General features: G+C 47.1%; 1 protein-coding gene across 4 annotated transcripts in view; it reads left to right on the top strand.

Annotated features, from left to right (window-relative positions):
* SLC6A9 (solute carrier family 6 member 9) overlaps window positions 1–27,443 on the top strand; it is a 53,907-nt gene that overhangs the window by 21,317 nt on the left and 5,147 nt on the right. For 3 of the 4 annotated variants that reach the window (XM_081914752.1, XM_081914751.1, XM_081914750.1), the window contains exons 3-9: window positions 21,742–21,898; window positions 22,723–22,854; window positions 23,558–23,813; window positions 24,846–24,978; window positions 25,719–25,853; window positions 26,025–26,128; window positions 26,857–27,094. In XM_081914752.1, the coding sequence (XP_081770878.1) occupies window positions 21,742–21,898; window positions 22,723–22,854; window positions 23,558–23,813; window positions 24,846–24,978; window positions 25,719–25,853; window positions 26,025–26,128; window positions 26,857–27,094 (1,155 nt within the window). Of the gene's footprint in view, window positions 1–5,128; window positions 5,233–21,741; window positions 21,899–22,722; window positions 22,855–23,557; window positions 23,814–24,845; window positions 24,979–25,718; window positions 25,854–26,024; window positions 26,129–26,856; window positions 27,095–27,443 lie in introns of those variants that run through there. The other variant, XM_081914749.1, reaches the window with a different exon arrangement.

Raw genomic sequence — 27,443 nt, 5'->3', positions numbered from 1 at the left:
TGTTTGAGCATGTTCCTTCTGTGTGCTGGTCATAAGTATCTCCCATTAAAAATAAGCCATCCCCAAGACCACAGTTTCACCCTGCAGTCTGGTGTCTGATTTCCTGAAATGTAAGACATTTGTATCTGCACGGAAAGCATTATCATTCTGCCAACTGTATTTTTCCTTCTTTGCATTAGAATGAATGTAACTAACAAGAATGAATGTGTCTCCTTTGCCCTTTGCTTTTATATCTGACATAGGATTCCTATCCTGCCTATCCTGTCTAGCTCCACCTTCTGGCTGAATCAGACTCTGTTGCTGGCATGACCCTCAATTTGCCTTTTGCAGCTGTGGTGGCAAGTAGGTTTTGCAGAGTGGGACTTACTGGTTCTAAGCTAGTATTGCATGCCGACTGCCCCCACGTGTGGCAGCTTATCACTGGACCATGCCTTGTCCATGTGTAGCAATGGCAGCCCCCCAGACCCCATCTGGTCTCTCCCTCCCCCTTCTCTGCACTTCCCTGCCATGTTCTGCTGTCTCATTCACGCCTCATTGGGCTCCTTGGACAGTTGATGCTCAGGAAACAGCTGGGGTGCTCGAAGCCATAGTTGGGGAGGTGGGGAGGCTTAGCATTCTATCAAAAGCAGTAAAGACAACAAGAGCGTCCCTAAAGAACAAGGCAGGTCAGACTGAGTCCAAAAGGGGAGACTGAGAATCAAGTTCTTGGTGCCCCTATGAGGGAGCCCAAGTTGGAGAAAATAGAAGACATTTGTGGTGCCATCTTAACTTCCCCTCTTTTCTGTTGCTCATTGTTGTCACCAGATGGTCAGCTCAGTGCATGGTGACTTCATAAATGGTTACCATGGAGATGGCTTTGCTGACATCAAGAGGAAGGGAGAGCAGCAGCAGGATGTGGCATGTGGTTCTTGGAGGAAAGGCAACCTGGGATGGCTCTGAGGGATCACATGTCCCTAAAGCAGCTTTGCCAATCTGGTGCCCTCCAGCCAATGGGATTTGTAGTCCAAAACATCTGGAAGGCACCAGGCTGGTGAGGTCTGCACTATTGGATAGGCTTCCCTTTCCACTTGGATAAGTTGTTGCTCTTTTCCCTTGGCCACTACCTCAATCAATTTTGGGAACCTTTGCATCTCAAGATAGTGGGATAAAGGTTCAGAAAGTTAATCTAAGCATATCTGGTTCATCCACCCAAAGAGCCGGAACTGACCAAAGATGAGGCATTGTTAAAACATGGTGGGGATTAGGATATATTTAGCAGCACTGCACATTTGCAGAGTGGATTTCACCCTGCCTTCCTGCACCCTAATGCCACTGTGATACAAAGTCAGAAGGTCTCAGTGAGGAATGGAATGGTTTAAGGAAATGAGTGATAGCTAGTTTTACTCAATGTCTACTCTGAGCAAAACCCAGACTCACATATAGGAAAGTGTTTTACACCAGGTCAGTCCATCTAGCCCAGTATGGTCAACAAGGATTGGCAGAGGTTCTTTAGGGTTTCAGACAGAGATCTTTCTCTACCTTGCCTGGAGAGGCCAGGAATTGAACCTGGGACTGTCAGCATGCCACTGTGCTATAGCCCTTCTCTACTGGAAGGAGAACCTGCAGGCAGGGGTATTGCTGAACCCCATGATTTTTGCAATAGGCTCTGGATTGCCTACTCCTTTGCCTCTTTGGGGGGGGGGGCGTTTAAAAAGTCAGTTTGCATATAGGACAGCTGGGCACACTGCCGAGTTCACTACCGATGAACCAACTACCTTAGTCACCCGCTACCTTAGTTTCCCATAAATATCTATACATTTAAGTTAGCATATGGAGATTGAATGCAAATTTATGTCATGAATCCATGTATCCAGCAATATGCCTGCCTAAAGCTTTCCATTTATTTATTTAAATTTGCGTACCGCTCTCTACCTATAGGTCTCAGGGCAGTTCACAACACAAAGTTACAATATACAAAGCAATAAAATCATAAGAAAAATAATCAAAGCACAAAATATATGATAAAAATAATCAAAACAATAAACAATTGTGATGTACAGTATAGACACTAATAAACAATACATTCCCCAACAAAAGCCCCTAAACAATGCTCCAGCCCACCCACAAATACAAATAGAAAAATCCAAATTAACATATAACATTTAAAAACAATTTAAAACAACACCACCCTCCCAATAAAACAGCACCCATCCAAGTTAAAACCACATCCCCGTGAAAACAATAACTTTAACACAAGGGGACTGGCTCAAACCCTCATTCCACCCCCACAGTGGATAACTCCCCTTTGCTGTTGCCCCCTTTGGTGTTGTGCCCCAGCCTTGCCGAGGGTGGCCCCAGCACTGATCTTCCACCTGGGACCTCAAACCTACCGTCTTGTCATAGTTCTCGGTATTCTCTGAGTGTCAGAGCTACTTGGCCAAGGCGTGGCTACAGAACACACACACATCCAAGGGTGGCAAGGAGAAAGAGGAACATTGGCTCACACAATCAAGCCTTCGACACCAGTCCAGGCCCAGTGCTAGATAGCTGTATCCTAAGCAGACTGTGGTGCTATATACAGGCCCCTGCAGAGGGGCAGGCGGCTGCGTACAGTTGCCATTGACCTCAGAGGGCTAAGCTGGCTGTGGGGCAAGACCTACACTGTCATGCCAAGAACTAGACTCAAGCCTGGCTACACACACACACACACACACGTACATGCACACGTCTCAGAACTGTCTCTTTACAGCTCTGAGTTCTTCTCAGCTCTGTGACTGGCTGGGCTTTTTGGGATGCCCTACAACAGGTGGGTGCAGGCAGAAGTCCCTATAAGGCCAGGGGTGTGTGCCAAGCCAAGACTTAAATAGCTCAGCAAGGAATACTGTATGTGAGCACTGTGAATGAGTTGTTATGAAATCTGTTTGGGCCCAGGATGCCTGCCTCTGCAGACTCCAGCAAGACTGTAATCCTGTGCCAGGTATTACCGCCTCCAAGGAGCCGGGCCAGGCTGAAAGCACAGGCGCTGAGCCCGCACTGGGCTTGGGAGGGGCTGCCTGTGGCCGGCGGGGGGGGGGGCAGAAGCGGGTGGAGTCTCCTTCACCGCAGGAGTAAGAAAAACTTAAGCCCTTCCTGGCTGCCTTTCCCTCTTGGCGCCCGGCTGCTTGCCCAAGCACTGTGGGGTCTGAGCCCATCTGTGAGGCAGCCCCCTCCTTCTAGTGCTAGCTAATTGAAAGGGAGGGGCAGCCAACAGCTGGATGCTGCTAATGAGGCCTCATTAGGCGAGGTCAGGCTGAGCTGGCTCTTTCACCACACTGCGTGCCTGCTGGGCAAATGGGAAAGGGTTGCGCCACGATTGGATGCAAAGCGGAGCAAGAGACCCCACATGCTCCTTCAGCCCTGCATCCCAGAGTTCTCTCCATTTCCAAATAGAATTGGGAAGTCAGGGCGGGGATGTCAGAGTTGGGGATGTTGGGGAGGAGCTGTAGCTCAGTGGTAGAACATTTGCTTTGCATGCAGAAGGTCACAGGTTCAATCCCTGGGAAAGGCAGGAGGGGGGATCTAGGTGGGCCCAAGGGTCTGACTTGATCACAGAATTGTAGAGTTGCAAAGGACCCTAAGGATCTTTGCAAGTAGATAAATAGGTAGGTAAATGGTGTTTCCATGCTCTCTGGCTTATGTCACTGTGTTTCATTGCTCCAGAAGTGGTTTAGTCATGCTGGCCACATGGCCTGGAAAACCGTCTGTGGACAAACGCCGGCTCCCTCAGCCTGAAAGCAAGATGAGCCATAGTTGCCTTTGACTGGACTTAACTGTCCAGGGGTCCTGTAGTCCAGCCTCCTGCAATGGAGGAATATGCAGCTGCCCCAAACAGGGATCAAACCTGCAGCCTTGGCATTGTCAGCACCATGCTCTAACAACTGAGCTATCCACATGTTGCTAAATGATATACGGCAGCTTTCCATGTTGCTGTGCATGCAAGTCTCAGCTTCAGGTAAGCCAGATCCCTGCCCTGGAGCTGTTTGCTGCATCTCTACCTGAAGGTGCTTATAGCTAGCTCCACAGGCCAGTGGATATAATGGGAACCATTTGCATAGAAAAGGTACCCAGTTCAGTCCCCAGCATCTCCAGGTAGAGATGGAAAAGTGTTCTGGCTGAAACCTTAAAGAGTTGTTGCTAGTTGAATGTAGACACTACGCAGCTAGCTAGACCAATGTCCTGGCTTTGGTATATGGCAGCCTCCTAGGTTCTGGTTCAGTGGGATCTGAATACTGAATGCTGGGAAGGAATGAGCCACACTTGGAAAATGAAGTACATCCATGCCTCACAAGAGCAATTCCACATAGGACCCTTGGAAAGCAAATGGATATGGGCTGTACGACAGGGATAGACCTCCAGGCTCATTTTGCTTGGTTTAGTCAGGCTGGCCAAACATATCCTGACACTGCTTTGCACCCTCCAGCTTCATTTGTTTGTAGCCTGAAAGCATGTGGAATTTGCTGGGATTCCAGGCTCTTTCTTCGTTCCCTCTGAGTCTTTACCTCATTCACGTTTGTTCATCATTTACCAAGTACACTTTCTGCAGTGGTACAAATAGCCTCAGGGGAAATGCTTTGAGTGAGAGGAGTTGCATGCTGCTTTTCACAGCAGTTCTGCCCTGACCCTATCTTTAATGAAAACCAAAGCACTGGAAGATCCGACTGCAGATAACATGATGAGCTTTCCCTGTGTACTGTAGGTTATCACTTCTTAGGAGGAGCCACCTTTTGTCCATGAGAGTGGAGACTAGGCTGCATGTGCGCCATACATTAAAAGTAGCTCATTAAAGGTGCTGGGAATCGCAGCTCTGTGAATGGATAAACTATGGTTCCCAGGATTTGGTGATAGTGGGGTGTATACAGCCTTAATAACAGAGGAAATTGGTGATCCTAGGTCCTTCTGGGAGTGTGGGCTTCTGTGTATATGTGTGTGTGAGAGAGGGAGAGATTGCAGCAGTAGAGGGGAGCCATGTGGCTGGGTATAGAATGTTGGCGGGTGCAGGGCAGCGCGGTGCTGGGCACTGGGCAGGCGGGGGCAGCATGGTGCTGGGAGAACTGAGCTGAGAGTAATGCCAAGTTCATGAGGGAGAGGCAAGCACATTACCGCCCCAGTAGCAGCGGGGCTGGATGCGAAGGAGGCAGCAAACAGCCACAGCTCTAGCAACGCCCCAGGATACCGGGAATGAGCAGCCAAGGGGTTCCCTGCCCCCAAGAGCAGGTCAGTGGGGAATCTTCCCTAAAGCCCTAAAGTCAGGGGGAGGGGAGGGAGCCGTTTTTCCAATGGGGGAGGAAGGATTCATGTGAGTGTGTGAGTGTGTGTGAGTGTTCAAGTTCCACAAAGAAGCGAGGGGGTCCTGTTGCTGCGGCTGCCACAGCAAGTTTAAAAAGGGGGTAAAGGGGAGAAGTTAATGCCGGAGACTCAATGAAAGCTGGTAACCACACTCTCTCAAAGCCTCTTTGTGCTGGCTCCCGGGGAGACAGCGCAAAGAGGTGAGGAATTGCCAGGCTCAATGTGGCTCAGGCATCACTGCCAGGCTGTTTCTCATGAGGGTGGAGATGCATAAAACAGTTTGGGGGCTCCAGCCCATAAACATACAGGAGTGCAGGGAGGGGGGGGCTGCTCCTTGGCTGCCATTCCATCCGCTTTATGAAGCCAGAAAGTCTGCATTTAAGGTTGGTTATGGTTGTAGGTGTGAGTGAATAAACTTTTGTGGCTGCACATGTGCATTATCTCCCCTGCTGTGGACTTCAGTAAGGTGGCCTTTTTCTTCTTGAGGGCTCTAGCCCTTGCTTTCTTGTAGTGCTCGCTTCCATCACCTTATGGTCTGTGTTGTCTGGTAGCAGGAAATGCACTGCTCAGGCCCTACACCATTGTGGTCACCATTGTACCCTCACAGCTTATACACATTAAATTACATTTGCCAGCTGGAGGTGTGGGGAGCTGCTGTGTTTCCCCGTGGCCTCTAGAGAGAGCCAGAGAACAGTATTTACTGCATGAGGGGCTGTAAAGGCCATGTAGCTATTGGTAACTCCACTTCCTGCACACTTTAGCACAGGGGTGAGGAACCTCTGGCCCACGGACCAAACTTGGCTCATCAGAGGTTCAAATACGGCCAGCCACCCCAGCTGCCCCACACCTGATGTCATATATGATGTTAGGTGCGGGGCTGGTAAGATGCAGTTGCCAATGCACAATCAGGAACCTTGAAGTGCACTCCTTGTTGTGAATTAGCAAAGGAAAACAGGCTTGCCCACCACCAATTTGTGGATCGGAAGCCTGCTGGATTAGCTGCATGTGGTGCTTTGAAGTCATAGCTTTGAGACCTCAAAGCACTGATTCCCTTGTGCAGTCAGGTGATTGACAGGTGGGAAGCCTCACCCACCTGTCAAATTTGGCCTGTGAGACTAGACCAGATCCTGCTAAGGATCTGGCCCATGGAGCCAAGAAGTTTCCCCTCACTTTTCTTAGTAACACCTGTCCAGAACTTTTGATGCTCTGTGTGGAGTAAAGGGGAAGCTTCAAACACAGATGCACTGATTGCTCTGCTGGGACAGTGCCTGTGGTCAGGGGTTTGGACAAGGAATTTATCTGAGCCTTTGAACAGAGGGATTCCTAAAACAGATTGCAGGATCCATGCTCTCAGTAACGTTTTAAAAGTGAAAACAACTAAAAGCAAGAAGAAGAGGCGTCAATAAAGCCGGCCCTACCATTAGACAGAGTGATGTGACTGTCTAATTTACCAGGTCCTGGGGTGCAATGACAGCAGCCCCATGGGTTCTCCTCCTAGTGAGTTTCTAGACCATACCATTTTGTTGTGGGCAATGCTGCCTTGTGACCTATCCTGCAACCACAGACGTAGTCTGCTGCTGTCAGGTATGGTGGACACGATACCATTGCTAGTATTGAAATAAGATTTAAATACTAATCTAGTTGGCTTCTGTACATGGAATGGTGAGACGCCATTTTGTCTTTTGCCAAAGGCAGCAAAATGTCTTGCATCAGCCACAAGCAAACAATACCTTTATATGCATGGCTTTCAACACAAAGTATAGTATAGGGTGAATAGTCATATTTTTGGTGATTTGTCAGCAGTAAAATTAAAAGAGAGGAAATTGAACCTTTTAAAAAATGTATTAATACTGACTTGGTTATACTATCATTTTTACAAGAGATATCAATACTAGCAAGAAACTTCAAATACTGGAAGCCAGCTGCAATTTGTAAGTTCTGCAGCTTGGCTTGCGGTAAGGGGAACACAGCATTTTTGCACTTCTAGAAGAAGTCCCACAGCCAGCAAGAATGACTTTAAAAAATGAAAATCACGTTCAGTTCCCTTAGTTTTGGATGTACCAAGAAATATACTATGAAACTTTAAATGAAGTATCAGAATGACTACAAGTACAAAAGAAAAATCAACTCATTAATTAAGATTATTGGGGGTGGGACCTATTACTGGTTTTTTCTCGTAGAACCTTGAAACAGGTTTCACCTTTTTAAGAATGATATCTAGGAACTGTCTCCAAAAAATGGAACACCAACTTCACCAAATCTCAACACCTGCAAGCAAATGTATTGCTTGCATCACAACCAGAGCCATCATGGTTAGGATACCCCCTCCTCTCCCTTCGGCAAAGACTTCTGAGTTTCCATTGCTACTTTTCTGTGAATCAGTCTTGACTGCACCCTTCCGAAGGCAAGAGCCTAAACCAGGGATGGGGAACCCAGGAGTGGATCTGCTACGAAACTAACGAAGTTTAAATTTCAGGGCCCTTAATCCCAGAGGGGCCCCAGAAGCAACTTTCATCCACATTGCTTTTTTTAAAAAATGGGTCTAGTAGACTCAATTTGAGTTGCATGGCTCAGATTGGTTATTTATTAGTTTTTGTATATATTTCTCAGAGTTTTGAGAGTCAGTAGCATGGATGTTGAAAAGATTGTAAACAACCCAACTGAAGAAGATAACAGTGGTTATCCAGACCTAATTGCTGGTTGCAAAGGGGCTCCCATAACAATTCAAGCTTCAGGGCCCTAAAAATTAAGGTCTGCCACTGGGCCCTCCAAATAATTGCTGCACTGCAACTCATCCCTGACCATTGGACATGTTGTCTGGGGTTGATGGGAGTTGTGGTCCAGCATCTGGAGAGCCACGAATTGCCTGTACATGGGCTAAACCTTGACTAATTAATCCCACCTACCCAAAATCCTGGATGGTCACAGTATGTGTTATCTCCCAACCTGACTTGTGGGGCTCCGATACTGCAGTCGATTTCTTTGCTGTCACACTGAATGTGATAGCTAACAAAGCTGATCTATCCCAATTAAAGGAAGTCTGAGGCCAGATGGATTGTGGTTGCAGCTTGTGTATGGGTTGGAGTGAGGAGAGTTGAGTGCTGCGTCCCCGGCTCACTCCTTTATGCCTCTTTTAAAACCTCAGTTTGCCTATTTATTTTTATCCTGCATTTGATGGGTTGATGCATAGATTTAATCAGGTCATATGTTTTACCCTCAGTTGCTTTCTGTAGCAATTTAAGGTTCAGCCTGGGTGCCAGATGGAGTCCAAACCGTTGTTATAGTCAGTGAAGCAGACAAATAATTTCCGTGATTAAAAAGAAGTTTGCTCATCAGTACATGAAGGGAGGGAGGGACATCACAATTGGTGACTTCTTTTGCAGTGTGGAGCAACATTTCCTTTCAAAGGTTTACCCAAAGTGAGATTTCTGATTTGATGAACTTGCTACAGATCATACAGGTGGTTCTGTAGCTGCTTTGAGGTCATGGGTTGCATAATGAATTCATCCTGCTCCCAGCTCAAAACTATGTTTGAATTGCACTGGGCCAAATGCAATTCAATGTCACCTTGTAGAGCTGTGTGTGTATATAGAACTTGTGGTGGCATAAGTCTTATTTTTGGATGCACAACCTCAGTTCCTTATTCTTTTCTACCTGTTTTGGCTATTCTTGGCATGCTGGACAGTGCTACTTTTGACACAAGCCTTTGATTTCCTGCCTCTGTCCATTCAACAGGCTCCCTTTAGTTCAACATCCATTAAACCATACGGTATTTTGAATTAAGAGGGTGGTAATATAAGCAAATAATTTATGGAGGAAATATATAGAATAGTGCTGAGGTGAGCTTACAGAGAAGCACCAGAGTGACAAGCAAGCTGAAAGCCCCATCACAGGGAATGAATTTGAAGAGCAATTTAGGGGTGGCAGATTTTCTCCAAAATATGCTGCCCCTGGACCCTAACTTTAAGAGCTCTAGCCCCTGAACTGGCAGGTGGGAAAGTGCCTGCAAGATGGCACCAAGGATGCACATGGCAAGCAAGTTTGTTTTTTAGTCATCCATTTAGGACAACCTTCCCCAATCTGTGGCCCTCTGGATGTTAGTAGACAATAATGCCCACTCTCCTGACCATGGGCCATTCTAGCTGAGGCTTATGGGAGTTATAGTCCCACACATCTGGAGGGTAGCAGGCTGAGGAAGGCTGATTGATCTAAAGTGCCACCACCCTATTGCAATTCCAGAGAAGGATGAGGCGGAGAAAACATCCCACCTAGGAAAGCAGCTTGTCTCTTCCATCCCCGCAATTTATTGCCTAGCACCATTTTGGAAGTGCTGCTTCATACGCCAAAAGGATTCAAGTTTGGGGGCAAATGAAATGAGAAGCCCCCCTCTCCCGTGCTCATACTTGATATGTGTTGGAGAAGGAGAAAATCTATAGAATGATAGTGAATGCAGTCTAAAGGTTGTAGCAAAAGAAGGCAAAGAAAAGAAAAGATCAGCCCTGTCTATCAAACACTGAATAATATTTAATTTGATGCTTGGATTCACTATTCTTAATGTTAACTTCTCACTGGCATAATAATCCACTCTTTCAACATCTCCTGATTCAGGCATCTCCCTCCAATTAAATATACTTTCACATGTTGTGTGAATAGCATCTATTATGTTATTTTATTTTATTTTATTACACTTATATCCTTCCTTTCTTCTATCATGGGATCCAAGGAGGCCTGCATGTAGTTCTCAGGCAATCCAGCCACAAACCTGTTTAGCATCAGCCAAGTGGTGACCTCCTGTGCCTTCAGAACACACCTGGGTAGCAGCACCTCTGCTGGGTGTCCCATGTGACTTTTACTAAAATGTTTGGGCTTCAGACTGAAGCATAGAACCCTCAATAAGTTAAGAAAGGTCATCTCCCCTCTGACCCATTGTATATTGAGTATAACACTGATTCAGTCCAATTAAGGTGCAGTATGTGAAGGTGATCATGGGAGCCCTTTGACCAGCAAGGCTGGGGGAATTGGGAAAAGCTTTTCTGGTAATATCTGCTGCTTTCTCTTTTCCTCCCGACTTCCACTAGCATATTTAGAAACACACACATTGTGCAGCTCCTAGCCTAGGATGAACATTCTGTGCCCAGTCTCTACCCACTGGCACTCCAAAATGATCTTCCCTGTTCCCTTTGGTACTGAGGGCATCATGTTATGAACAGTTTGACTCCAGCATACTCTAGGCTTCTTGTTGTTGATATAAGCTGAGCAGCTAGTTGTCTTCTTGCCTGCACTGCCCCAGAGTTGGAGGCTTTGTGGGGTAATGACTGGGGGTCAGGTGAGGCTCCAGTTGACTCCAGCAATGAGTGAGCTGGGATCAAAAGAGGGATTTCCCTTGGCTCCTAGCTAAGCCTTCCTTGCCACCTGGCTTTTAGCCCAGACCTGCTTCTCTTCCTTCACCACCGCAAGGGCAGCATGTCCCTTGGGAACCACTTGCCGGAAGGGGCTGTGCAGCTGACAGGAGCTTCTGTAGCATAAATCCTGTTGCCTGATTGAAGCCTCCTTCTGGAAGCAGCCCAGTGGCCTTACAAGCTCAGCCATGAGGCCCACCAGTTGAGCCAACAGGTGAATTAGCATAAGAAAGGTAGCTCTTGCCAGGGAGTCCTGATGGATGAGCATGAGGTGGTATAAGAACTTCCTTCCCCTTCTCATGCCTATGAAATCCTGCTGTGTCTCTAGGAGAAACCATGGGTGACTCTCTGATCTGTGTCATCACTTGAGTCAAATTCAGTATGTATTTGTACCACATTTGCTATGCAACTGAGGGCTCGTCTACACTTCCGCACTTCCGCTTGTCCCATGCCTGGAAAACATGGGTCTGAGTGGTTTTGCCTATGCCCCACAACTTCCTGAAAGCCTGCTGTTTAGTGCTAAATCAGAGCAAATGTCAATCTGGACAAAAACCCAACTGATGTTTGCTCCAATTCAGCAGTAAAGATTGGGTTTCCCCGGGGGCAAGCAGCAGGGCATGTGGAAGTGTGAATGAGTCCTGACTTGATGGGTGCAGGTAGGAGGATGCTAAATCATGCATGTATGTGAATATAGATGCACACACACTTTTTCTTGAATTCACCAGCATTGTAAGTAAAAAGTGAAGTTTGTGGTACTTTCCCCTTTTATGCTTTGTTAGAGCAAGAAGAGAGAGAAGCAGGTTAATGGCATTCATGGGGATTCAGGGTAAATGGCTCCCCTAGTTTTGCCACCTCAAACTATTGCTCAGGATCAGTTCCAACATGGCTCCGGCTGAATATGAAAACATTTGCAGCATTTGCTTTTGCCCATTGAGGCATTGGTATTTCTGCAATAGTCACAAATAGTGAGGAAAGGTATAGTACCGCACTCATATGGGGATAGTGGCAGCACCAGGAAGAATCTATATTCAGGAGCATACCAGGGATAAAGAGCCTTCCTGGGGAGGTGAACATTTAAAAATGCATTTTCCCCCTCAAGTAGCCACAACATTTCAGTAATGGGAGAGAGGCAAGCTAAATGTCTGGAGAATGGTGACTGTTTGCACCCACTCCTGGTGCACTGCCTATGTATGGGGAGGAAATCCAGACTTAACAAACAGCATTTAAGGAGGGCTCACAATTCTGCCTGAGGTAGAATTTGGTAGAAACCTGTGCTTCCACAGCAGACCAAGAACTTGGCAGCTTTCATCATGATTGTCTGGCACGTAAGGTGATACATTTATACCTGCACAGAGGCATCTTGTACCAATGTAGTGTGATGAAATAGCTGCACCATGTCAGTACAGGAGGCCCCTGTGCATGCATGCTGAAACCAAGGACATCACAGAGCTTTAAAGAGAAATTGCAGTGTAAAACCACTGAATTCATCAAGAGGTTCAATGCTATAATTTGTTGACTGAATTGGAAATTTGGGACATTGCTTATTTGTTTATCACACTCTGCGTGCAACCTAGCTTACAGATGTCAGGGTTTCTGTGTTATCAGCAACAAATGTTTTGTAAATTACCACTGTTAATTACACAATTCATTACTACCTCTGGCATCAGCATTTGCAATTCTTCAAAACCCTCCCCCCCAAATAACCATGTGAAGATATACCTGCAACTTTATGTACTTGATGAAATCAACTGTAGTCCACAAACGTTTATGCCGTAATTCCCTTTATTAATTTGTTGTCCTTTAAGATGCCACAAGACCCTTTTGTTGTTGCTGCAATAGGCTAAGACAGATGCCACTCTAGAACTGCCAAGTACAAAGTCAGAACAGAAGCTTGGAATCATAAACTGATAATGAAAGTGTGTGTGTCTGCCTACCAGCTTGCTTTAGACTTTTCATTTTTATCCCACATGGACTTTAATTCAGTACTACTTAAGTTATTAAACTGGTGGCATCCGAACCATGATGTCCAAACTAAGAAAATGTGGTTTGAATGATCCCTACAAACCAGGATAGCAGTCCATGGTTTGTTAACCTCCTTGACAGGGATCACTCAAATGATCATTTCCTAGTTCATATATTGTTGGAAACTCTTTCAGGAAACAAGGAAATGTTGAATTAAGGAAGAGAAAAGGGAAGAGGCAGGAGTCTGTGTTCTTATAGCTTATTCTTTGGTTTGTTGGACCAGGGTTGTTGTTGCTGCTGCTATTTTTTAATTTACGAATCACTTTCTTATGTCTGATCCAAATGGAATCCTCTTCCACAAGTATAGAAAGGTGTGTGGAACTTTCCCCCCATACATGGTTCTTCTCCTATTCTGCCCCCCCCTTCCAGGAGGTTCTTATGCCCTTGGGTCTGGAGGATGAATGAGCTGCTGGATGCTTCCTGAGGAGGCTTGGCAGGCCTTGGGTAGGAATGCGTGAGCAGGCTGTATTGCTGCATGCCCTGGCAATGTGATGAGAGCCTGTTACAGGGGAGTCCTGCTGGCAAAATGGGGGGAAAACAAAATAATGTTAAAAAACAAATTAAAATAACCACGGAGAAACAGTGCTCTTCTATACAGTAACTACCAGCCCTTGTTTCTGGAAAGTTCTGTATAAAAGTATTCAAGTAAGTGACAGTTACAGATAGGTAGCCGTGTTGGTCTGCCATAGTCAAAACAAGAAAAAATTCCTTACAGTAGCACCTTAAAGACCAACTAAGTTAGTTCTTGGTATGAGCTTTCGTGCGCATGCACACTTCTTCAGATACACACATATGTATAGAAAGAATGCCAAACAGAATAATTAACTTCACCATTGAAAGCTGCATGACCATATATGCTCCTAGGTAGTAGTATAAAGCTGAGGCAGAATTTAGTATAAAATATATAGAATTTCATTGACTTTCATCTGTTTAGTATATACACTTGCTGAGTAAATACATGAATTAGAAAGCTGGAAACTATTTAAAGCACTGATTTAAATCAGCCCTTGTTCTGGGAGGATATCATTATAAATCTTCCAAACAGTGAAACATTCTGTCTGTGTGCGACAGGTAAAATTGCTGCCACCAATTCATGATTTGGCCAGACCCGCAAAATACCTGTTTTCTTACCAAGATAGTTTTCCTTCATGAAAAGTCAACTGATTTAATTTCTGACTCACTGTGGGAACTAATTCACATGTCTTCCTCTAATAAGGGAATGTGTGGCCCATTCCTGCCCTGCTATAGCCACTGCTTGTCTTGCCTGCCCCCAAATGGCAGGGTTGGTAGTTTCTTCCAGTGGCTGAAGGAAAGGCAATGGTAACGGAGGATTAGCCTCGGTACTCACCTCCCTCTAAGTAGTAGTAACAGAAGCAGTGGAGGACTGATTCCCTACATTTCCTCCTCAGGGAGGTGAAATGAAATAGTCCAAAGTTTCCAAAGAGTGGCTTGATCCTAACATGCTAAGAAGCAGCAGTGTATGCTGGGAGTTGCCCAAGTCAATGGGCTACTTCCATGAGTTTCACTCCAGCCTTCTCTTTGAGCTCCTGTTGGGAGTTCTCTGCCCAATAGACCACCACGTGGCCAGAGTGAACTGAGCTCCCATTAATTAAGCAGAACAGAAGCCTCATTAGTGCTCGCTTTGCAATTCAAGTTGGATTAGGCTACTCAGAGTGAGCAGCATGCTTTAAGAAGTCAGCCATGGAGGATCTGACCTGCAGCCAACTATAGTGCTGCCCTTACTCTTGAGATGCTGCTCCATGGAAAACTGTGTACCAGCTAGGGCAGCTGAACTGGTAGGACGAACTATGACCATTTTTCTTCACAGCCTAATGGTGTAGAGTCATTCTTTAATGTCAAGCTGGCACAAGTAGAATATAAAGGATAGAGGCAGTTGTGTTGTGTGATACCCTGGAGCTTCATGTTACAGTACTAGAACATCATAAACTGCCACCCTATTCAGAAACCACCGGGGGGGGGGGGAGAGAACACTTCAACCACCCAGATCACTGTTACTGGCCTTCTTGAGCAAAGGAACTTCAGAGGGAGACTTCCAGCGTGAAACTGCTGAACTGTAATTTATGAAAAGTTCAGTTCTCTCACCTGTGCCAGAATCGAGCAACAGTAGCTCATCTTACCACATTGTTAATTAGTTTACTAATTATTAGTGAGAGGATTTGTGTGTTGGCCATATACACCGATTTGTACAGCGATTTGACAAAGATTTAGTATAAAAAAACACACAAACGTATTCATGGGATATTTATTTTTGGGAAGTTGTGAACAGCAGTCAACTTTTGTTCTTGGCTTTACATTTTTGGTTTATTTCATGGTAACAAATCAGAACTCCGCTTCCAACAGCATTATTGTGGCATGCAGACACAGCTGATATACATACATGCACTCAGAAAGAGACCCCCACCACCACAGCAAATGCAGGATAACGCTTCATGCATCTGATAACGTGGACTCTATTCCACAGGTCTTTGAGATGCCGCAATATTCTTGCTGTTTTTGCTGCAACAGCCTGACACAGCTACTGCACCGTTATGACTTCTTATGGGGAAGGCTACCAGGCTGTGTATCCAATTCCTTGCAAAGTGCTGTTGTAGCCAGGCTGGCAACCCCATTAGCTGCGCCAGCGAACGTGCCACGCGGTCACATGTGGCTGCCGCCTGAACATCTCGTCCCGAGCCCATGCTCAGGGAACATGAATGGCCGCAAGCGCCCGGCAAGGACTCGATCAATGCAGAAGGAATGGGGGGCAGAGCGGGAGGGGAGCTGGGAACGCACTCGTTGCTTGATTTACAGCATCTGGACTCCCTGCTTCCGCGGGTGAGAGAAAGGGAGGGGGTGCTAGCACTTCCTCTCTCTGCCCCAGATTCCCTGCTGTGCCCTGGTGAAAGGCCTATTGGTCTAAGTGGAAAAGCACTGAGGAGCCTCTGCTGTCCATTGTGTCACACATCTTACAAAGCCAAAGAAAGAAGCTTCCTTCAGGTGGGTACAGACCCAGAACCTTAATAGGAAACTTGCCACTAAAGCCAGGAGTGGAATAACCTGTTATTACTCCAAATTCCTCAGATTGTCTTTGTAGGGACTCTTTGAGATAAAATTACACATACACCATCATCCAAGTGGACTGGAGCTGCTAGCCCAGGTCTGATATGGTGAGATACCTGCCTTTTTATCAGAATCCACTGAGCGAACTTTTAATTCTTCCGACACACTCCACTGCTGACCTGGAAGCTGCTTCTCTTCAACATGGAAATGTTAAAGAGAGATGTCAGCAGCTGAAAGGACTGAATCAGAACTTATTAAGAAGTTTTCTTGTATCCGTTTGGGCATAAATCGACACAGTGGTTCATGTCCCAGTACAGTTTGCTAATTAACAATGCTAGGATGGTTGTATTTTTACTAGTTACTGCTGTTGTGAATGCTGCTGCTCTTCCCATCCCCATTTAAGTTCAAATCAGTCTTTGCATGTACTTTTTGCATTTTATTGCCATTCCGCTCCACTGATTGTCCTTTTTCTTCTTCTTGCTATGCACAGTGTGAGTGTGTGGTGTATTTACAGTACCAAATGAGGATAATACTTAGTGTCGTAATAAATTGGTTCAGTCTTTAAGATGCCACAAGGCACTTTGTTGGTTTTGCTGCAACAGATTAACAGAACTGCCCCTCCAGAAGCTGCATTTATGCAGTAACAGCTTGACTGTATCTGGGGGGAGAAGGCTGTTTGGTTAAGAGTAGCCACCCATATTAAAGACCCCATGTGGCAGGGCTGGTTTAGCCTTCAGCCAAAAGGCACCAAGGGAAAGTTGCTGGCAATGCTCAGGCCATCAACCTTATCCCTCTGTAAGCAAACCCTGCAAGGTTATTTGCACATAGCTAGGTGCATGTATACACATGTATATGTGCAGGTATGTAACAGTTACACACATGCTTTTCTGTAAACAAACATGCAGAGAAACCTTGGGACAAATATGCATAAATACATGTATCTCACTGCTAGTCTTGGAACGCTCTGGGGCTCTGTTCATATTCTGTTTCTCATTTCAGAATTGATGGAGGAGAGGCAACATCTGTTAAAGGTCATATTGTGCCACAGCTCTTCAAAAGTGCCAGATTCTCTGCCCCTAAAACACAAACATCCCCCATAAGAGCAGCCCTTGGAACTGCTGGGTCAAACGTTGCCATGATGCAGGATTGTCTCTTGGCCTAACTCCCTTGTCTTGCAACTATGGTTGGGATGCATTCTGTGTGTGCAAAGTGTTGCTGATTTTCCCTCTTTGCATTTGCCCCTCCAAGACTCCACTTATCATGGGGAAATGACTTCAAGCCTCCCTCGTGTCAAGGGTGGATGTGAAGAATACAGAGAAAGACTGGGATAAGGATATTAGGATGTGGTATTACTCCCTGCTTGCCACTGGCAAATGTATACCTTTGGCTGTGTACATACCATACTTTTAAAACACCCCCCCTAAGGATAATGGGAAGTGTAGTTTGCCCCTCATAGAGCTACACTTCACAGTACCCTTAACCAACTACAGCTCCCAGGATTCTTTGGGGGTGTGTGCTATAAATGTATTGTGTGTGCAGTCTTTTCTTTTGAGACAGGTTGTGTGCAGGGTCTCCCTGTCCCTTGCAGAACATGGAGATGCTTGGAGGTGATCCTTTAGGTTGCCGCTGAGTCCCCGTGATGCCACAATCCCAACTCCGGCTTCCATGGCCAGGGCTCACAGCAGAGGTCACTTCTAGCAGGCGTGGCTCTCCCGTACCCTGCCAGTCCCCCCAGTTAGCGCAGCAGATGGCTCCTTGGCAGCTCTGTGCCAGAGCGGCTGCTGGCTCTAATTGAATGACACGGTTAGGTGCACAACTCGCCGGCTGCCAGCCCCCTCCCATCCCAGTGGCAGGAGGCAAAGCTGAAATGACGGCTTCCATTTGCTGAGTGCTCACAGCAATTGTTTGCGATCAGCGGGCAGCCACGTGCGCCTACGTGGAGTGTGCTGCGTGCACCAGGGGGAGAGCAAAGGAGGTGCATCCACAGGAGAGGCTCCTGCAAAAGACTCCTGCTGGCAGCCTGTTCATCTCAGAGCTCCTGAGAAGTAGTGGGGCTCAGGGAGCAACATCCTCCCCAGCAAAGCATCCTGGAACATGGGGCAGGGGCAGGCTGCTGCTGGATCCCCAGCCATGAACAGGAGGGAGGGTCCACAGAGGCCAAGTGCTCCTTTCCTAGGACACCCACTTTTTTCTTTACAATACCCTGTTTTCTCCCTTCCTGTAGTAAAGCTGACCTATCCCATAAGCACTCAATTGCAGCACCCTCTTCCTAACACACCAGCAACTGGAGGGATCACTGGCTGGGTGTGAGGTGCAAACCACAGGAGCCAATGTGAGTTTCTCAGAAGATAAAAGGAAATGCTTTAGACCCTCATGAGAAGCAGCAGCATTGGGTTGGGGAGGTTTAAACCCAGGGTTGGGGAAACCTGTGGCTGAACTACAAACCGCAGCATCCCTGGTTGAGGATGGTGGGAAGTTCGGCCCTGCAGTGTCTGGAGGGCCACAAGTTTCCCTGCCCCTGCTTTAAACAGTCAAGATGCAAAAGCTGCTAGCACAGGGCTGATCATCCATCCGTATAACCAAGGGATTCTAGGATGCGCCAGCTGCATCGCCTTGCTCCCAATCTTCGCTTATTGACTTATTGACGCCTTCAACTGGAAAAAAGCAGCTCTGTCATGGTTTATTTAATTGCTTATGAATAATAGGTGAAATATATTGGCATTTGGAATGAGATTATACAGAATATAGTAGATTATCAATAATCATATATGTATTTGGACAATAATAGTACTGTAATATCTATATAATAATGTATGGTAGTATAGCTGATTATATTTAGTGTATCCTATGTCTTTTCTTATATTTTAATTTTTTGCTTTTTTATTTGTTCTTCTCTCGCTCCCTTCTCTTTTATCACTTTATTTTCTCTATATAACTGAAATTTTCTTAATAAGATGTTAATAATTTTACAAGTGGCAGTTGACAGAGGAGAGTCTTTGCAAATTGCTGACCCAACTTACTTCAAATTCTGATTTACCCCTCAAGTACGTAGGCAAGCGAACTAACGATCACTTAAGTCTCATGCAGGAGAACTGAACCTAGAAGCATCTTCAGGTGATGTCCCATCTCTCAGTAGGAGGAAGGGGCAAGGTACAGGCAGTAGCCGCCAGAGAAATATTGTTCCAGAGCACGGCCAGATGTGCCCCATCCGCTCTAAGGGAGGAGAAGCCAGGCTTTGTTGTTGACACAGCACATCTCCCGTTCCTTTGATCTGAAGGCTGCCATTGTTATCCTTGGGCAGTACAGGGAACTGGTGGTGCCAGGATGGAGCTAGATGCACAAAAGCTCCATTTTTGTCCTGCGGAAAGCGGCTACGCTTGATGACAGCATCCTGTCCTGTGTGGTGCTTGGGCTTCTTCTGTGTGGGGCTGAGTGCTTCCAGCCACTTGGAAGTCGTACTGTTCCAAAGGTAGCTCAGACCTTGGCTCTGTCAACGCTGCGGCTAGTAGCCTCTGTTTTCCCCCCTGCCCCTTAGGGGATAGAGAAACTGGGGGCCTGTCTAAGGCTTGGGCTAGCATTGGACACATTCGGAAGGGGAACTCTAGGGTGATGGGCCAAGATTTTTTAGTATCATTTATTTTCTCTGACAGACCTTAAACTTACTCGGTATGATTAAGGAGGACTGAGGCTCCCTCTGCTGGTGATATCCTTTTACTACAGCCAATAACCAGCCTTTGTCACAGATAGACACACCGTGGGCACTTCCTTCCAGATGACCTGTTTACTAAGCATTCGCCCTGATTTGTTTGCAGGGAGATAACATTGGCTATTTAATGACCATTGGTTCAGAATTGTTTTGGGGGAGATTAGATGACATTGCGTCAAAGCAAGTGTTTCTCTCCACACCCTCTCCACTCTCTAGTGTATTCTTCCCACCAGTTTCCAGTCTTACAGGGAAGAAGCTGGCTTGTCACACAAGTTATAACTGTGCAACCCAAATTTGCTGGTGCATATGTTGTTTTTGGCCCCAGATGGGGGTGGGGGTGGAACAGGCTTACGTGTGACCGCTGACATGCGCATGACCCGGAACTCAATCCTCATGCAAACGGGGAGTTGCCTGTAGTCCGTGTACCATTATATGTTATTAATAGAACAGCTCTCACTTATGGGCTGACAGGTCAGATATAGTAATTTCCCCACTTTTATTGTGAGTATAAAAGGGACTTAACATCTATAAAAGGGCAATTTAGTGATGCCATGTAAACATCCATAGACTGTACGCTCAATGGGTATATTCTGAATTAGCTACCAATAGCCAAAGAGAGGATCCAGTTTTCCTCCTGAGATTGCCAGGAACAAGCACGAGTATATTTCTGTTCCTTCTTCACACAAAACATAGTTAGCATTGGGCATTCCCTGTCACAGGATACAGTAATGGTCACTGGCTTATAGGGCTTTATAAAGGGCGATAAATAATTACCGGATGCGAAGTCTCAACAGCAGTCGGTCACAATGGCTTAAATCAGTGGTTTCTAACCAGTGTGCTGTGGCACCCTGGGGTGTCTTGAATGACGGTCAGGGGTGCTGCGGGCAACACTGGGCTCTGTCCCTCTTTCTTTCCCTCCCTCCTCTGATGCCCTTTCACATCTACCTCCCAAAGGCTTGCATAGCTGTTTGTTGGAGCCCTGGCTACAAGCTCCCCAGGCAACTGGTGCCTGTGGGGCTGGCCAGGAGGTGTTGGTTGCCAGGAGCTGAGGCAGCCTCGGAGTAAGCAAGCAAGTGGATGAGGGAGCCCAGCCAGCCAGTCCGCCAGCCCTTGCTGTTGGGAATGGACAGACAATTGGGAGGCCAGGCAGGCAGGCAGGTACTGCGCTGGCCTTTCTTGTTCTTGCTGTTTCCAAGGCTTGCCTGGGATCCGAGTGCCCTGTGCTGAAGGGGAGCCTATCTGCCATGTAGGCCCAGCGGCTCCTGCTGCAGCCACTGCTGCCTCCCAATTTAAGGTGCTGCCTGGAGGACTCCCAAGGAGAGGGGAGCGGAGAGGAGGCTGAGGGAACACTCCACAAGGGGGGGGGTGTTCAAAAAAGTGTGTGAGGCTGCCAGCTCTGCAAGCAAGGGGTGACATAACTGGGCTCCTGAGCCCCACAGGGGTGCCACAGAAAAAACGTAGTTGGTCAAGGGAGCCATGGACTCAAGAAGGTTGAAAACCTTTGGCTTAAATGAAACCTCCACATGGAGAGTTCATTCATGAAGTAATGACATAAATGATTCAGATAAATCTGTAAATATCAGGTGCCAGGGACAAATCAACAGGTATCTTCATGAAGCCCCCCTCCTGGCTTGTGGGCTTCCCAAAGCAATTGTTCTGGCCACTGATGGAAGCAGTATGCTGGGTTAGGTGGGGCTTGGTGTGGTCCAGCAGGGCTTTTCTGATGCCCTGATGGGCTTAGCTTCCCTGCCAGTGGGTAAAGGGATCTGCTTGCCTTTCCTGTGGCCTCTTGTGCTCCATCAGTAGGCAGGCAGAGGGAACAGGCACAGAGGCTCCTTTGTGCTGACTCCTCTTATGCCTGCTTTGTATGGGCTGCAGCTGCCAGCTTCCCTACAGCCTGACCCAGGACTATTCATCTGGGCAGGCAGGGGGTAGCAGCCCCCTTAGCATAATCAAACTCTCCGCCCCCTGCCTGCTTTGCCTCCAGCTGGGGAAGGGGAGTGACTTTAAACCACCAGCAGCGCAAGCATCCAAAGTTGCAGAAGGGTGTGTGTTTGTGTGTGTGTGTCCCCATCCATATGACTTGTTTTGTTATCTGCCTGTTGCCCCTTCTAAAGCCCCTCTTTTTGTGGGAAGACCTTACAGGATTGACAGTAGGGGAGACCCAGAAGGAAGGAATAGGATAACTTACCTCCGCCCACCCTCTTGCCATTCCCCTACCTGCAATAACTGACTGTCCTCTTCTGGCAGAATGGTGCTGTGCCTGGCGAGACGGCTAAGCGAGACGAGAACCTCAAGCGTGGCAACTGGGGCAACCAGATCGAGTTTGTTCTCACGAGCGTTGGCTACGCTGTTGGGCTTGGCAATGTATGGCGCTTCCCTTACCTCTGCTATCGCAATGGAGGAGGTGAGTATTGGCCGGGGAAGGGTGCATGCAGCACAAGAGAGATAGGACCCACTCTGCATTGCATTTGCTGACAGTCCTGGCCCTGACACTGTCTGGGGCTAGAGCGTGTGCAGTGTTGCAAATAGCAGGGTAGGACTGATTCCCTGCCCCCAGCCGGTACTAAGCCCAGTGCTCTGGCATAGCACTGGTGTGTGTGTTTGTGTGTGGTGGGAATTGCAGTGCTGTGTCCTGCTAGTTCCGGGATGCAACTTTGTCCCCACAGACAAAGGTGTGTCCTAGGAGCTTCATACACAACTATCCGGTGAGTATAGGGCTCCTCCTGCAGGAGAGGACTGGGATTCCATGCCACACTCTGGGCAGCTTTCTCCCCACCCAGAATATGACACTTGGGGGAAATCTCTGCATTTCTTAAGGGTTTTGAAGCTCCTTTTCCACTGGCTTGAAGCACAGGAAATTGCCTTGTACTAAGACTATTTGTCCATCTAGCCCAGTGTGCCAGGTAGAAGAGGTCTTCCCTTGATGTGATATAGTGGTTCAGAGCCTCAGACTGGACATGGGGGAAACCAGGGCTCAAATCACTACTTGACCATGAAGCTCCCTGAGTGACCTTAGGCCAATCACTGCCTCTGAGCCTAACCTACCTCACCGGGGGGAGGAGTTAAACGAGGGGAAAGTGGGATGTAAGTACAACAAATGAATATTACATCCCATCTTGAGCTTTTTCATCTTGAGATGCTGGAGATGGACCTTTTTGCCTACAAAGCATGTGCTTTACCCCTGAACTATGGTTCCTCTCCGGTGCTCATTTCCTCTTCTGTCTCCAGGTGCTTTCATGTTCCCCTACTTCATCATGTTGGTGTTCTGCGGGATCCCCCTCTTCTTCATGGAGCTCTCGTTCGGACAGTTTGCTAGCCAGGGCTGCCTTGGTGTCTGGAGGATTAGCCCCATGTTCAAAGGTGAGAGGCAGCACATTCAGTGCATACATTCTGTCCGGTTATTGTGCTACAAACACATTTGCAGTCTGCATCCTTTGCTTCCCATGTGTGGGTAGAGACTTGTGCGCACATCTGTACAGTATTTGCATTTCAACTGGAGTTGCTAGGAGCAAAATCAATTTAAGACAGATAATCAGTATTTTGGGGCAGTGGACCTTTGGCATCTCTGGGCAGGATTAGTTCAAAAGCAACATTTAGAACATGTAATACTGCACATGTAATACCACTTCCTTTTCATCATGCTTAGTCTCACGTGTTGTAAGTGCAGGAGACCATGCAGGGCATGATGCAGCATCTGTGCAGCCAGTGTGCTCCCTCCACCTGCATCCCACATTCCTTGTTGCAGTTGTGCCTTTGCTGTTAGTGAACCAGGGAGGGCAGGCAGCAGCTTAATGTGTGAAAGGGGTGGGCAGGCATGCAGGCCTGAGTGCTGACTAGGCAGAAAGCTGAGATCTTGGCACGTTAAATAATAAATCAACAAATTGCGTAACCAGGCCCAAATTGTGCTGCAGTTTGTCTGCCTGTGCCTTATATCCACAGCCTCAGTGTATGTGTGTCCCTACTTGCACAGGCCATATACTTTATTTGGCTGCAAACTCCCATCCCTAGATGCCTTAGAGCTCTCCCCCTTGCAACTTGTGCTCATGCTTTCCTTTCCCTCCAGGTGTTGGGTATGGTATGATGGTTGTGTCCAGCTACATTGGAATCTACTACAACGTTGTGATCTGCATCGCCTTCTATTATTTCTTCTCATCAATGACACGGGTGCTACCCTGGACGTACTGCGGCAACTACTGGAACACACCTGATTGCGCTGGTGTGTTGGACGTTACCAATGGCTCAGCTGGGTCATCACTCAACTTCACACAACTCTTTAACCAGACGGCCAAGCGCACGAGCCCCAGTGAGGAATACTGGAGGTGATGATGATGGAGGAGGGCAAATGGGTGTGGGATGAAGAGGGAACCAGCTTGTCAGTCGGGAACTGAGGGCCTGCCTCACAAGACGACAAGCTGACCACCATGGACACATCTTAGTTCAAATATGCCAGATGGAGATCATGGCCTTATTTTTACCTTCCCTAAATTGTTAAGGATGTTACCAAAACCCTCCAGACCTGGGATCACTGGGTGTCTCTAAGGGAGGCTGCATATTGGAGAGATGTTGCCCCAAATAGGGACCAAGCACAGAAGTTCTGAATGCAGCTGTCCTGAAAGTTTCATGGGTCATCAGAATGAATGTGGGGAAACCTCTTGTTTGTCATAAATGATGGGAGAGTGTCTAAGGATTTGCAGCCAGAGGCAAGCACATCTGGATAATTAGAAGGCAGGCTCTTTATTGCTGAGCCAAGGGATGGAGATAGTAGGTGTGAATATGAGCCTGCAGCATTTTCACTTTAAAAGTTCAAAACCATCCTGTGTATTTTGCCTCTTGAATTACAAGATTGGAACAGAATATATGTTGAGGATTATTTTTATATTCATCTTCTGATTGACCTCAGCTCCAGTCGGGCCCCAAAATGTTTCTTATATTGTGAGGAGGGTTATAAATGGACTGTTCCCATAGGAATCTGAGAGATGCTTGTGATATTTTTTTTCTTTTTCTAAGTCTCATGATGCAAGTGGTCTAGAAATAACCAAAACCTTGAGGCTAGTGCTAAATTGTGTGCATTCACTCGCTTGCTTGCTTGCTTGCTTGCTTGCTTGCTTGCTTACTTACTTATGCACAGGTTCCTATCTCCGATTTTCAACTGTTTAATCAAAGCAGCTAATGTCATAAGGCCATTACGCCAGCATTTAACATAATAGGCTATCACTCCTGGCAATATCAGCAGCCCTAATGTCTGGGGTTGGACCTTTGGGTGGGGGCAGGTTGGGCAGGTGCAGATTAGTTGGGGTGTGTTTTCTGGAGCACATATGAACTCTGGTTTGTGCTGCTGTCTTCTACCCCAGGCGGTATGTGCTGAAGCTGTCGGATGACATTGGGAACCTGGGCGAAGTACGGCTCCCTCTTCTGGGTTGTCTGGGCGTCTCTTGGGTCGTCGTCTTCCTCTGCCTCATCAAGGGTGTCAAGTCCTCAGGAAAAGCAAGTAGTGTTCCTTCTCTTCTAACTTCTCCATGGAAACCCAAAGCACAATGACCTCTCTGGCCCTCCAACATGGCCTACCCAATGCCTATGAACAGTCTACCCCTCCTCTCTTATGCAGGCCTAACAAGTTGCTTGTGAGAAACGTTTACTTCAGAATTGCCCTTCTAGATCCTTAGGAAGAGGCTGAGCTGTGTGCCCAGTGCTTAGACCTTGACTAAGCAGGGGACACGGATTCATGATATAGGCAGAAAAATCATGCTGCCTAACAGACTGTTGGTACTAAAGCAGTGTTCCTCACTTGGGTCTCCTGCTGCTGTTGGCCTACAACTCCCACCATCCCTAGCTAGCAGGACCAGTGGTCTGAGATGATGGGAACTATAGTCCAACAACAGCTGGAGATGCAAGTTTGAGAAACGTTGTACTAAAGAAACATTCAACAATAGCAGTAGCAACAGTGGCAAGTTTTCCTTAAGAGCGGGACGGGGAGTAAAAGTTAAGTTGCAAGCCTGTTGCGACTGACACAGTGATGAAACTAAGTTTTCTGGGGAAGAAGACATCTTTGTCCAGTTGCTGGAAACCATAGGCAGGTAGAGTGCTCTTGTGCTTGGGTCCTACTTGAAGGTTTCCCACAAGCATCTGAGTGGCCGCAGTGACAACAGAACACTGGACAGGATGCCATTGGCCTGATCCAGCTGACTCTTCTAATGTTCTCATCCAACTTTCCTATTGACTCCCAGGTTGTGTATTTCACGGCAACCTTCCCGTACGTGGTGCTGACAATCTTATTTGTGCGGGGGATAACCCTTGAAGGAGCCGTTACCGGGATCATGTACTACTTGACACCGCAGTGGGACAAAATTCTTGATGCAAAGGTACTTGTGTGGAAAGCCTGGTAGGCTTGAGCTGTTGCCCCTGGGACATGATCTCTGGGATTTCATGATCACACCACCTCTTCCCCTCCCCTCCTTACCATAGGAGTTTGGGGGCTTGTGTAAACTAGGCAAGGAGCTGTGCTGGTAATGCCCTTTCCTTGTCTTTCATAGGTATGGGGAGATGCGGCTTCCCAGATCTTCTATTCATTGGGCTGTGCCTGGGGTGGACTTATCACCATGGCATCATATAACAAGTTCCACAACAACTGCTACAGGTAAGATTCATTCTATAAGCAATCCCGAAAGGATGTTGAAACTATTTGTTGGCGTGGCATAGTTCTTGTCTCTGGAAGGTGTCTATAGGGAGGTGCGCCCCTTCCATTTTGAGGTGCTCAATTTTAGATGCTGCCCATTTTCAAGTTGTTCCATGAAACCATGAAGTCTAGGGACTTGATTTCATCACCAGAGCCTTAACAAAACATATAGGGCAAGGTGGCTAACCTGTGGTCCTCCAGACGTTGTTGACCACCAGCTCCCATCAGCCCCAGCCAGCATGGCCAGTGGTCAGGGATTATGTACTCCAAGGGCCACAGATTAGCTACCCCTAATATAGGCGATATGTTCAGAATTAAACACGGTGGACTAGTTACCTCATACATATGTCAGCCACACTTTGTTAAGGGAAGTAAGAGGTGATTTTCCCTACTCATTTTAAAATTTAAATTTTGTGTCTTACGCTTTTTTGTTCCTCCATAAATCAGAGCTGCTTATCTGGGGCTCTACAGAGGGTCTCTGGTGATATTGTTGAGAGCTAGAAGCGCTTAGCTTTAGGAAATACAAAGTACATGAGATACCATGAAACCATTCGCTTGACCTTTTCCTCCTTCATTCGATGATTTTTTTCATGGCTGAAGTAATCTCTCCTTCTCTCCACCTCCAAGGCTCATTCTTTGACCCTTTCCTTGGTGTCTCATAATGTGACATGTCCTCCCACTTCCAACAGGGACAGCATCATCATCAGCATCACCAACTGCGCCACAAGTGTCTATGCAGGCTTCGTCATCTTCTCCATCCTTGGTTTCATGGCCAATCATCTAGGTGTGGATGTTTCCAAGGTGGCTGACCATGGTCCTGGCTTGGCCTTCGTGGCATATCCAGAGGCACTGACACTACTTCCTATCTCGCCCCTTTGGTCTGTTCTCTTCTTCTTCATGCTCATCCTGCTGGGGCTGGGAACACAGGTAATCATGGAAATTGACCCATCAGATATTGTGGGGCGGGAGAGAGGTTATGGGCACCTATGTAGAACAGACACATTTGCAATTGGGGCACTTGAGTGCTTTAGTAATGGAGGGCTGGATATGTGAGAGTGGGCACTGGTGTCTGAGGCATTGCAGAACTGGGTGATGGAGGGTTTGACAGAAATCACCCAGGGCACTGCATCAGAAATGAATTCTCCTTTTTCCAGACTGGGTAGAGCAAGGACGAGCTGAGTCACATGCTTAGGGACTAGGGATAGGTAGCCAAGCTGGTTGCATCCAGATGTTTTGGACTACAAATTTCCCATCCGCCCCGTGTGACATGGCCAAT

The sequence above is a fragment of the Podarcis melisellensis genome, assembly GCF_964234715.1.
Source record: "Podarcis melisellensis genome assembly, chromosome: 6".
Lineage (NCBI taxonomy): Eukaryota > Metazoa > Chordata > Lepidosauria > Squamata > Lacertidae > Podarcis > Podarcis melisellensis.
This window is presented reverse-complemented; position numbering and strand designations above follow the sequence as displayed.